Genomic DNA, 12,484 nt, shown 5'->3' on the forward strand with positions numbered 1-12,484 from the left:
CCTTCGTGACGGCTAACCTTGAGTTCAGCAAGAGCTCAGCGAGAGTTATGGTGGATGAGCTAAGCTGCATGCTTGCTGAAGGTTTCGGCTTATGTTCACCATTGACGAACGGCAATTGTTCACCAAACGACCACAAGGAAGTAACACTTCTTGACAAACGGACAACAATTCCAGCTGGTATGTTCGGTCATTTGGTTGACTTTGGCAGTGTTTCAATGCTGTCATCAGAGGATTTACAATCTGAAAAATGACAAAAGATAAAATAAATAAATAAATAAATAAATGATGAAAAAAAGAAACCAACCCAACCCATCCACAAGAAATTTACCTCAGAAACTTGAGTGCAATTTTGCGCAAGAGATTCGCGACTCTGGGCATTCGTGTTAAACGAGTCGCATACTTGAACGGCGGTGAGCACCTGAGTGGCGCTGGAGACGGTCTGCTTGGCCGCCTGTTCGAGAGCGTGGACAACTTGGCGACGTAGTTGAGCCTCGGCCGCCTCGGTGGTCGCCGTTCGGACATCCTCGGCGGCGGCTTTCAAAGCTACCTGGTGAGAGACGTTGTCCGGCACGCCGGCACAAGCTTTGGCCGCTTCAATCATGCGAGTGGTGGCGTCGGCGAGACGCTTTGCCGCAGTAAGCAGATGCTCCTTTTCCGATTGCACGTCCGCCTCGCCGCGGATGTGAGTCACCTGAACACAATCGAGAATTGAATGTCCACAGTCGAAAATGCAAAATAAATAACGCCAATTTCCTACCAGATGAGTAGTAGCTTCGGCGAGAACTTTCGCTTGGCGTATCATTTCATTCGCAGATCCTGTGTAAGAGATCAATTTGTCCGTTGTGGTGATAATCTTGTCCAATTCTTTGCCGTGTTCAGTAGCCTGCGCTCGTTCCGGGCCTGTTTTGATGTGATTCAGCAAATCGGTCAGAGCACGTGATACTTGGCTGGCCGCGTCTTTCAAATCGTGAACAGATTTTTCGTCTTTGCAAGAAAGCTGATTCGACAAACAAACAAACAAATAAACAAAATCCAAAAGCAAGTATGGAAAAAGCGAAAATTGTTCTTGCCAGTAGCTACTGCTACAACAGCACACAGACTCACTTCAGCATCTTTGAGCAACTGTTCCACAGCACGGGCGACTTGCTTGGCCGCCTCGGTCAGCTGCTCTTGACAAGCCGGGCTTTCGATGGTCGGTGCAACGACACGCGCGCACGCCACCAACTGCGACGTGGCAAAAGCGCACTGCGTCGCCGAGTGGATAACTTTATCCTGAAGCGGTTGCTGGTCGCATTTGCTGCTCACCGCTTTCGCTTTCAAAACCAAATGTGCAGTGCCAGTAGCGACATTCTTCGCCAACTGCACCAAAATATCCTAATATATTGAAAATACAAAAAAAATAAATAAATAAACACTCCCGTTTCATTTAACAAGTGCGCTGTTCTTTTATATCATACTTGAAAATCTCTCGCCGTATCGTCAGGTTGTTCAATTGTCTGAATCATCGCGTGGCTGAAATCGCCCACACGACCAGCAGCTGCTAGAACAGTTTGCCGTGGCTAAAAAATTAACAAAAATAAAACAACAAATCTACTATTCATTGCGAATAAACTGAATCACCTGAGGCTTGCCAGGACTGACGGAACCCAACATGTCGGTAATTGCTCTGCACAATTTGCGCGTTGCGTCCAACAATTTGCTGCTGCGATCTTCTTCTTCCATCAAGCCGGCTATAGTTTTCACACCTTTGGCCATGTTCGGTATGTTGCTGCTGATCGTCGAAATAGCGGCACCGACAGCCGTATGATCCACCTTCTCCGGAACGGCTGAAAAGTTGATCGATCATTCGAAATGTACACAGTTGGAAAAATAAAAAAAGAAAAACAAGCCAGCAGTATAATTTATTACCTCCGGTAAGTTTGATCACTTGCGCAGTTGCAGCACCCATTGCAGCCAGATGGTCGGTGACTGATTGTTTCTGCACGTCCATCTCGTCAACTTTCCATTTTTTCGACGCCTAACCAATTATATATATATATAATTTCAGCAGAGGTTAATTATAATCAAGCAACGAACACTTCAGCACATACCAAATCATCACCCAACTGTGGAAATTCGACTTTCTTTCTCAAATCTTCTTCAACTCGCTCAACATTCCTAATCGACGCTTCAATTGTACCAATCAGTGCCCGTTGCGACCTGGTCATCATATCCATCACTTTTGGCTTCTGACCCTAGACAGACAAGTAAGTGAACAAATAAATAAATAAATAAATAAATATATATATATTTTTTTCACACACAATGACAAAACTTACCATTGCCATAGTAGCACTAGTAACTTGACCGCTGACAGCCCCAAATTGGGCACGTTGCAAAGAGCCAGTATTGTATGGAATTTCACCTACAATCAAGTAGGAAAAAAAATGCAAAAATACAACATCCATAGAGAAAAATGATAGACAATAAAATTTATGGACATGGCATGGCAATAATATTGTGCTGTTTCAATTTTCTCAATTTCATCCATTAGAGTTGTTGTGTTTGTTGCATATTCATTTGTAGAAGTGAAAAAGAAAATAAATAAAACAATACTTGATAATTAATGTCTGAAATAAAATGAATACCGTTCATTCCTGGTCGAATGATAGCTGGCATAGCGACGTTCCCTTCCAAGCCGTAATTTTCCTTTATCAAACCATGCGACATTAGTGTAGCCTTCGCCGGCGTGACCACATCTTCAAGCATTGTCGAACCTTCGTCGCCTTCGATTCCAAAATGATCTTTCGCTCTTTTCTAAAATGGAAAAATGATCATCATCTTCATTCAAAATTTCCCCATCACTGTACTACACACGCAGACGAACCTTTCTCAAAATGATATCAATATAACCGCCGATTAGTTGACCAATTTTCTCGCCTTCGGTCGTCTGAACAGAATAATACGCATCCTGATAATCGCCAAAATCCTGAACAAAAAAGAGGAAAAAAGTTGAAGAGAATAAATTAATTAAAAAGTGAAAATAGTTACCAATGTAAATGTATTCGGCGACGCTGCCCATCTTCGCACTTGTTCCAGTGGATAGACTTTCAATACTTCTTTGGTTCTCTCGTCGACGCGCATCACGCAGTCTTTGTTCACGCCGAGCAATCTCGGCACCAGACGATTTTTACCTTTCATTTTTTCCTGGAAAACCGAGTGCATATTTTACAATATCAATCAAACAGTGCTTGTATTGATTGTAGCATCATACTTTGACCAAGAAAAATGTTACACCGTAAGTTTTCAAATCACGACATCGTTTCACGTATTCCACTTTGGCCTCCACTTCGGGCATTCCTCTCAAACCTCGGTATTCCTTGGAAGAAAAAAACAATTACCAATTAATTATTTGAAATAAATAAAGACAAAAGAAAATACCTGATAAATACGTCTTTCAATATCTCGGGAACGGGCATAATCTTTGGGCAAAAATTCATGCAAGCTGTTGTATCAAAAGAGAGAGAGAGAGAAGGAATAAATTAGTTTGAGAAAAGAAATACAAACCGCGACCGAAATTATTATTATTATTATCTCTTACTCTAAAAATCCTTGCCGATGTTTCGCTTCAACATAATCACCAAATTGAATTTGACATTGGAAACTGGCAAATTGCACTGCTTCATCTTTCGTAACAGGATGCGTGCCGTCCAAAATTCCATCACGACACTAGAATAATCAAAAGTCCATCGCTGCATATGCAAATAAACGTTGACAATTCAAACCTGAACGTAAAGCAAGTTCAATTGAACAGGATCACGGCTGTCGATATTCTGATCGGAAAAGAAAAATTTTCGTCTCAACAAAACCGTCTCATTCTCGTCCACACCCTGTTCTCGCAACGTTTTCGAATGATCGATCCAATTCACTGTTCGTCATCATCGAATAACAACATTTAATTAATTAATTAATTAATGCAGCAGTTGGAATATGTTTTCTTTTCTGAACTTACACTCTTCGTCCGTGTGCAACAATTTGCGGAGCTGTTCCATCTTTTTCTCTTTCGACCGACCCAAAGTCAACGTGCCCAACTTGTTCACGTCGTCCTTTTTCAAAGTGTTCACTTTTTCCGTCTCGTGGGGCAAATCCCGAACCAAAGAATATTCGTCGTGGTTTGTAATTCCTGTGAGGGGGGGAGAGAAAAAAAAATCACAATTGAACAACCGAAACCAAATGCCACCTCAAACGACCGACCAATTCTAGCGCAGATGACAATCATCAGCTGGCCAACCGGCAGGCTATCGTCAACCATCAGTGTTTTCACCGCTCCGTCCAACATGCGCACTTTCAATGTACGAATTTTCTTTTTATATTCCAAAAGATCCTCAAAACATATAATATCATCGATCATTTTTGCCAGTCGAAAAATTTAACAACAATAATAATTTTCACATATTCCAATTCCTACCCCAGATCGTATGAGATAATATTCCAGTGTTTTGCCATTTTCCATCCAAACCCCTTTCTTCGGATCGTCATCGGCCAAAAATAGACCATAATCTTTGGCTGAAAGATCGCGGGTTGAATTGAAGCGGACGAAAAAGAAAAACTACAATCCGTTACGAGGTCCAATTGGAGCTTCGGCCAGGATTTTTTCGCGGATAATTTTGCACGCATCGTAAACGATGGTGGTTGGGTCGAATTGGATCGTTTTCAGAACTCCCTTTTCAGCTACACGCACCTTCAACGACAAGATGGCCATCGTCGTGTTCAGCTGCTGCTGCTAATTGACTGAGAAGCTTTCTGTTTCTTCTGTTCCTACGTTCCCACTCGGGCTAATTGTGAACGCTGTGCTAATGCGAATTCTGAAACAACATTTCCAACAGAAAAATATATGCAGAACAACAAACAATTCAACGCGCAAAACCAAGGCACGGCTTTACTCGGCCACGAATCTTCAATTTATTGCATTTATTGCACAAATCAAAAAAAAAACATAACGCTGAACGACATTAATTTCATAACAAGCTTCACACTCGCACATCACCGGCGGCGGCTGTTGCTTTCCAATTTCCCACTCCCTCCTCCTCCGTGTCCGCCGTCCAATCGACAATTTCCCATCTCATTCCATTTCGAAATCAAATTTCCCTCCACGTAAAAAATTCACATTCCCATTCAAAAAAGAATATCTCCACTTTTACTATCCTATTACATTACATTACATTATTCTTCAATACATATCCTGATTTGTGAATGAAAAACAACCAAAATACACCAAAAAATGTGCGATAATAACCAATATATATATATATATATACGTGCAGAAGAGAATAACTTCCAAAAGAAATAAACAAACATTGAATAACAAATATTAAAATTCGCTACAGACTGACTCTGATTCAACTGGTCAAAACATGGCAACAACAATGATAATTTTTCTTCAAAAGATAATGAAGAAAAAGAAAAAAAAATACTGCCCTTCTTTGTTCACGAAGAGGAAACATAAAAAATTCCAAAAATGCAAAATGCACAGTTGCAATTTTGATTTCACTATTTAAAACAAATCAATTGATCGGAAGCAGTTTTCAAATCAATCCATTTTTAACTTACATCATCACATCACCTATGAAAGCAACATTTTTTCCCATTTTTGAACAATCAATTTCAATCTTTGAACAAATAAAATATCACTAAATTTGATACGTCTTTTTATTCGACTTGTTTAAAATTAATTAATCAATTAATGTAAATTTATTATTCAAAGATTACAAAAAGTATACTTTTTCCTTGAACTATACCATATAATAATCAGCAACTTGTTGACGGTGAGTGAATTGAAAAGAAGAATAAAAAAAAAAGAAACCAGCGGAGTAAGCAGCATACAAGCATCTAAAGAAGAAAAAGAAGCGAGAAAGAGAGAGCAGGAAAATACACGTGAAACAATTCTTCACACATATGCCACAGAAATTGACTAGTAATCAAGCAATTATTCTTATTATTACTGTTTTGCAACAATCAATGCAATCAAGCACAATTGAAATCAAGCAAGCATACGCAAAACAACTGCCACATAAAGGATGAACAATTTCCGTTGGTCAAAATTTGAACCGGATGAAAACAACGATAAACGCCCCCAAAATAGACACACTACATCTGGCAACCTTGCACTTTTTTTTCAATGTAACGATAATGATTTCCAACCAACAATAATATATACATGCGTACAAAAATTATATACAAGAAGAAGAAGAAGAAGAAGAAGGAGAATTGAAATTGATATAAGAATAATAAATAATTTTTTGACGACAAACATGTAAATGTGAAAAATTTTCTTGCTACTTTTCTGAAATAATATTCGCTGAGCTGTACCGATAAAATAAGTAACGCCTGTTGAATGGAGATGAGTTTCAAAATGTCTGAAATTTTAGTCTGATTGGTCAAAAAAAATTTTTAAAACCTCCAAATGAACAACCAACGTCGTCGTCAAGCAGAGCAAATAAAATGCCACGAACTGGATCTTATATATATATATATTCTTTCTTCTTCGCTGGCGAACATTCTCTGCTGAATTATACTTACTGCTTACCAACAACAATGCGCTTGCTTTTATACGAGGCAGAATTGAAAACGCTCACGACAAGCAACAAACTGAACGTCGAAATTGCGCAGCTGTTGAAAAATAAGCAAAATAGTTGCTTCTACTGCTGCTCAAAGCCGGAGTCGTCTGTTGCATTCTGAAAGCACGGCACGATGAATCATCATCATCATCCAACACGCAGCAAATCAATTCTCGCTTGCCCACGCCACGCGCTCAACGGCTGCTTTCTTCACAACATCCAACCGTCAAAAACGCATCTCTCTCTCTCTCTCTCTCTCGACATTCTACTACTACTACTACTACTACATTCCCATTATCATAAAGCCAAAATGCTGTGGCTTTCCACTTCGCTAGCGCTCATTCTATCCTGTTCGGAAAATTGCCTTTTCAAAAATTCCAAAAACAACCTTTTTTCCCCAGCTATAGTAATTAATTAATAGTTAATTCGACTTCATGACTTTTTTCACCAATCATTCATTTCACTAGTTTCCCTACAATTTCACTTTCTTACACAATACAACAGAATAAGATCAGTGTAAATGAAAAATTGTATTTAATTAAAATAACTTTCAAACCACATTCATTCTGTTCCGTTGACAAATTTTTTTTATTTCATTCTGCTAGTCGTTCATTTGAAATAGAAAACAAAATATTAATTTATACATTTTTTTCACTAAACAACATCACCTCCTCCTTGGCACAACTGATCGCAGAGCTGGAAATGCGGTTCAGTTCCAAGTACACACACGCACGCGCACATACACAGTGTTCATTTGCGCCTAGCATTCCACGCACGCAACATAATGAGAAAAAAAATTACCACATCACACTAAATAGAAGATAAATCTTCTGATAAATCAACTGTTTGTAGAACAAATTCAAAAAAGAAAAAAAAAAACTTACCTCAACAAGATATATTTATGAACATTTTTTCAACAAAGATAACTGAACACAATTTCTGATATGCATGGTGATAATGGGAAATTGTCAGCGTTTTCATTTCAATTATTTCCAAATTCCAAACCAACTATTGAAATGTTTGACCTATTTGAGATGATTGCTGATCAGTTTGTCAAAATCATTTCCAGAACACACCCGCGCAATTGCAACCAAAAATAAGAAAATACAGAATATTCAGAAGAAAAATATTTAATAAATAATTAAAAGAAAAGAAACAATTTCTACATTTCTTGCTCAACTTCATCAACCAATTAAAAAACACAACATTGACAATTTTAATTGAAATTCCAATTTGTAATTTGAATGAAAATTTCACTTAACAGAATCATTTCCAATTAAACCACCCCAAACGAACATTTCCTTCCGAATTTTGCAATACGTACAATCCCGCTCAACTAGTTCAAGTAAATTCATTCCACACAATCCTTGATGGTAAACTGTTCTTCTTCTGCGTTTGTTTTTGAAAATGCTTTGCAAATGATCAAAAATACTACAATTGTAAAAAAAATAAATGAAACAATATAATTTGAAAGAAGTAAACAATTTTTATCGTCACTCGGTAAACAACAAACGAACCGACAGTAAACATCAGTTACTGTTGTTGATTCAAAAACTATGTAAAAAAGAAAAATAAACTTACAGTATCAATTTGTTTTTTAAACTTTTTTTGGCCCGAGTCAAAACAGAGTAAAAAGTTCTAATAATTCTTCTAAAAATAAAATCAATCAATGAGATATACTGTAAAAATGAACTGAGCGAAGTGAGTTGAAAAAAAACGCATTACAGTCGCAAAGATGAGCAAGTACAAGTAGTACAAGTTGTTTTAAACCATTGCATCCGAAAATTTCATCGGCCAATGATTGCGCACGAGATGCGGCTGTTGGTGATGTGAATTTTGAATCATCGCAACTTGTCGACATTGCGGCTTGGTTGCTTTTGTCAATTTCTGCAAACGGTGCTGAAAGAATGTGAACGCGCGTGATCTCATTCGTTCATTCATCAAGTAAACAAGTTCCGTGAGCGCAAAGAAAAAGTAGCCGGCATTCCGGTGAAGAAACAATGCTTGATCAATGTTTCATTTTTTATCGAAAAGCAACCAAACGCCGCCTAATCACACACAATTCAACAATGCCTATAAAACTGAAGCCATAGCGCAAATATTTATTCGTCGAATTGAAAAATTAATTCACTTGTCCATTGACTTGCTTTCTGGGCTTTTCTAGACGTGCAAATGCAAGTTACGGAAATGCTAAAATTACGAGACGATGTAGAAACTGATCGTACTGTAATGAAAGACGAAAAAAACAGAAGATGAATCAATTATTTCTTCAATTGAGCAGGGAAAAAATATTTTTCCAACAACTTAATATCGGTGAGAGATGAAGAAACACTTGTCATGCGACTTGTCAACTACATCAAGTTGCTTCAGGCTGAGTGAGCGAGCACAGCTACGATTTTAACCTTGACAATATGCAATCAACAAACAAACTATTTATTCATCGCAGAACAACAATATACCACCACTTTTGCGTGTTTCAAAATACTGCAGCAAATCAACTGTGACAATTAATTAACCTTTCTCTATTTCTTTCAAGTACAAAATCGTTCTTCAACAATTCAAACCTCCACTCATATTTTCTGTGTTCTAATCAAATAAAAATTATCAAATCTATTTAAAAATAAAATTTTCACAATCACCACATTCGATCAGCAACAATTTTTCCATGTCCAACTTCTTCTTTGGACACAAATAAACAAATAATTTACTCTTCTACTCATATCAGTCCCAAGAAAACAACAACTCCCGTTCAATTCAAAATTTTCTTTTATACCACAAATTTCGCAATTGTTCAACAACAAAAAAACTCGTAAAAAATTAAGAAAGAAAATATTTTTCCAAAAACAGTTTTAAAAATATTTAGAAATAAATCATTTTCATTAAAAACAAAGAAAAATAAAAGCATGGCATTTCGTACTGTAAAATGGCTTGTACAAAATTCAATTCAATGCGAATATATATATATATATATATATATGCAGAAATAAAACCGTATATAAGTAAAACAAAAATTAAATTTGCAAAGATGATATTCTTCTCCTATTTTCTTTTGCAAAATTTCCAATTCAACACTATGACAACTAATGAGAAGTGAAATTTGAATAGCAGAAATTTTTCCAATAAACAACAACAACAACAACAAAATCCTCTCCATTAATAATTTGTAAAAATTGGCAACGGCAACAAGCAATTTCAATAATTATTAATTCATCTTTGTCATACCTGATTGAAGTGAACAGAATAAGTTGAAAAATGCCAACGTGACAAAATATTTTTGCCAAATCAACACAGCGAATATGAAAGTAACGACTGAGAAAAAAAAACAACTAAAACTCGGACAAAAAAGAATGATAAAATAAAAGCTGACGAATAAAGAATAATGCCAAATGCCACGTTGACCAGAGAAAACGAGAGAGAGAGATAGAGAGAGAGAGAGAGAGAGAGAGAAATTGGAGGGACAACTAATTGAAGGCGATCTTTCACGAGAGCTAATAAAAGCAGTTGAGAGGTCGAACTTTTCAATGGCCGCGCTGTGAAGCAGGCACGCCGTTGTTTCAAGAAGCCATCCTACATCCGGCTTCTCAGTTCGGCGGCGATGATGCCCCAATTGGACGCCCAAAACAATGGAACCGGACGTGCACAGCAGCTGCGCAACTGCAGCAAAAGCAGAAGCTAAAACAGCTGCGCTTATTAATTTTCCCTCCTCTCCTCTGCGCCGCACATCTAATACTGGAAAAGACCACAAGCAATTTGCCGAACTAGCCTGCCAGCGAGCACTTTCAACACTGCAATACGAAATCCACAAGTAAACACATTTTTACACTTTGATAATGACAGCACTTTATAATTCAACCAAAACAAAAACAAAGCCTTGGCTGATGCGCAAAAACTTACAAAAAACTATGCAAAATTCATTTGTTACACCTTTCGCTCCACTTTGAATGAAAAAATCACAAACACCACACAAACACCAATTCTTCAACAGAACAACAAAAATTATCTTACAAAAATATTGCAGTTATGAGCCGACTCTTGCAGTAACATTTCTGGTAAAGACAATACAGAATTAATAGTTACAATTTTTTAAACTGAAAATAAATCAATTACAGTACACTGAAAAATTACAAAACACTACAAAAAAGTAACAAATCAATTTGATACCGTAAAAGTATATGCAGGTATCATTTCTAACAAAAGTTTATGAGCAAAAGCACTTCCCCACGAAAATGTTTCGAAAATTCAACAGAGCAGAAAAAATTAATTTATTGAAAAAACGTTAAAGAAAAATATTTAATTCGCAACTTAATATTTGTTTATCTGCTCTTTTCCGTTGGCATTGCTCTTGAATTTCCATAGCAGCGGTATTGCACAGTTTGAGCATAATAAATTTTTCCAGTCAATAATAAAACAAATTCAAGTGGTTATTATATATTTAATGTTAATGAATATTCTTTTAAACATATATTTTCAAATATTCTTCATTTTAAACGAAAAATTAAAAAAAAGAGTGCCAAAGATTTTTACAAAATGATAAAGAAGTTCATTTTGGGATGTTAAAAACAATAAAAATAAAGCAGCGCTTTTAACAATCTATAAATGATGAAATGAAGTTCTTTTTAAATAAATGACAATTAATATCACTGTGAAGAATCATCATGACAATGGTAAATGTTGGCCATTTTAGATAGCCAGGCTTTGGCTTCTTGTATATTGCGCTGTGTAACAATAACCATTTCGTCGCCATGAATTGTCTTACGGTAGGATTTTATGAAATTTTCAGCCACATGTATGCGTTCATCTTCAGATTTTATTCATTCATTCGTTCATCAACTTCAGATATCATTCATAACAAATTTTTTGATTCCTCGTCATCTCCGTCTGATCCACTTCTTTTTTTGGAATTTAACGCCTCTTTATACATCTGGCATACGCTGTGGAGGCGCTTGCATTCAAACATACCGTCATAAATTTTCACTAAAAGGCAGCTCAATTGAAAAGAACGCGACATCATGCTGCTTGGCCGTAGCATCACGAAATAATGTTCTGCAATATTTCTGAAGTAGAATTAAAATACAATGTAATTACCAAAATTAAAAGTAGAAATTTCAATTTTATCAGTTTAGAGTTGTTTAAAATTTTAAAACAAATTAAATTAAAATACAACTGGAAAATATGTACGCAATCAGTTTTTAATATTTAGCTTTTAACCCTTCGCAGGTCAAGTGAAATTTGAACTTCAAACGGTCAAGTGGGGTACAAAATGTACCACATACGTTTTTTGTAATTGAGTCCCTTTTTTGAAAAACAAATCATTTTCATTAATTTTCTGAATATAAATGATTATAATTGTCAGCAAATGAAATTAGTTCAGGCATAATTTCTACAAACTTTGCATCTGTGTTGTCTGCATATCCACTTTTGGCAGATGGAGCATTGGAAATATGTTTGCTGGTCATTTTTTCTCGGGTAGATGCTACATCTATCATGCTTTCTTCTCATTGAAGATGAGGACTGTTCTTTTTCTCTGAGCTGTTCACGGGTGATTCCAAGTGTTCGTGCAGTCCTCAGAACATTGCATGGTAGATTTGTGTTGGTGTTGATTCTGTGCTGGACATGCTGTCGCACCAATGCAGACGCCAATTGCTGCAAAAACATCCACCTGGTGTCTTTTCTCATTTCCATCTAGTTAGGATGCATAAAAGTCCATATAACGTAAGCATTCAACGCTGCAGTGTCCAGGATGTTTATGAACAGCCGGAGTGGCCATCGGCGAGTTATTTTGCTGCATGTATACTCCCGAATCATCTGGTCGACAATGTCTATTCCGTATTTGGTTATATTGTAATGATCTATGATTTCAGGTGTTTTTTTGGGTGGCTGTGACTTAA

At 36.8% G+C, this 12,484-nt stretch overlaps 4 protein-coding genes across 4 annotated transcripts; all 4 read right to left on the reverse strand.

Moving 5' to 3' along the window:
* Positions 1–328: 328 nt before the first annotated feature.
* Positions 329–3,337, reverse strand: Tsp_11419 (talin, middle domain protein; the record flags this gene model as incomplete). The annotated part of the gene is made up of 10 exons (XM_003372636.1): positions 3,254–3,337; positions 3,031–3,186; positions 2,867–2,968; positions 2,628–2,796; positions 2,319–2,404; positions 1,909–2,017; positions 1,621–1,826; positions 1,458–1,559; positions 1,105–1,272; positions 329–997 (listed from the first exon to the last, which is right to left on the reverse strand). Coding segments are annotated over exons 1-10 (1,851 nt in total), but the record flags the coding sequence as incomplete, so codon positions are not given.
* A 239-nt stretch (positions 3,338–3,576) lies between these two features.
* Tsp_11420 (talin-1) lies at positions 3,577–4,741 on the reverse strand. The gene is made up of 6 exons (XM_003372637.1): positions 4,603–4,741; positions 4,448–4,545; positions 4,227–4,363; positions 3,994–4,162; positions 3,765–3,869; positions 3,577–3,708 (listed from the first exon to the last, which is right to left on the reverse strand). The coding sequence occupies exons 1-6, from the start codon at positions 4,739–4,741 to the stop codon at positions 3,577–3,579; spliced, it is 780 nt and encodes a 259-aa protein (XP_003372685.1).
* Positions 4,742–7,849: 3,108 nt separating this feature from the next.
* On the reverse strand, positions 7,850–11,545 carry Tsp_11421 (conserved hypothetical protein). The gene is made up of 6 exons (XM_003372638.1): positions 11,527–11,545; positions 11,238–11,394; positions 10,059–10,381; positions 8,728–8,820; positions 8,315–8,483; positions 7,850–8,027 (listed from the first exon to the last, which is right to left on the reverse strand). Exons 1-6 carry the CDS (start codon positions 11,543–11,545, stop codon positions 7,850–7,852), a joined length of 939 nt encoding a protein of 312 aa, XP_003372686.1.
* Positions 11,546–11,557: 12 nt separating this feature from the next.
* Tsp_11422 (conserved hypothetical protein) lies at positions 11,558–12,401 on the reverse strand. The gene is made up of 3 exons (XM_003372639.1): positions 12,309–12,401; positions 11,985–12,239; positions 11,558–11,650 (listed from the first exon to the last, which is right to left on the reverse strand). Exons 1-3 carry the CDS (start codon positions 12,399–12,401, stop codon positions 11,558–11,560), a joined length of 441 nt encoding a protein of 146 aa, XP_003372687.1.
* Between the last annotated feature and the right edge of the window lie 83 nt (positions 12,402–12,484).

The sequence above is a fragment of the Trichinella spiralis genome (assembly GCF_000181795.1).
Source record: "Trichinella spiralis strain ISS 195 chromosome Unknown Scfld9, whole genome shotgun sequence".
In the NCBI taxonomy this organism is placed as follows: domain Eukaryota; kingdom Metazoa; phylum Nematoda; class Enoplea; order Trichinellida; family Trichinellidae; genus Trichinella; species Trichinella spiralis.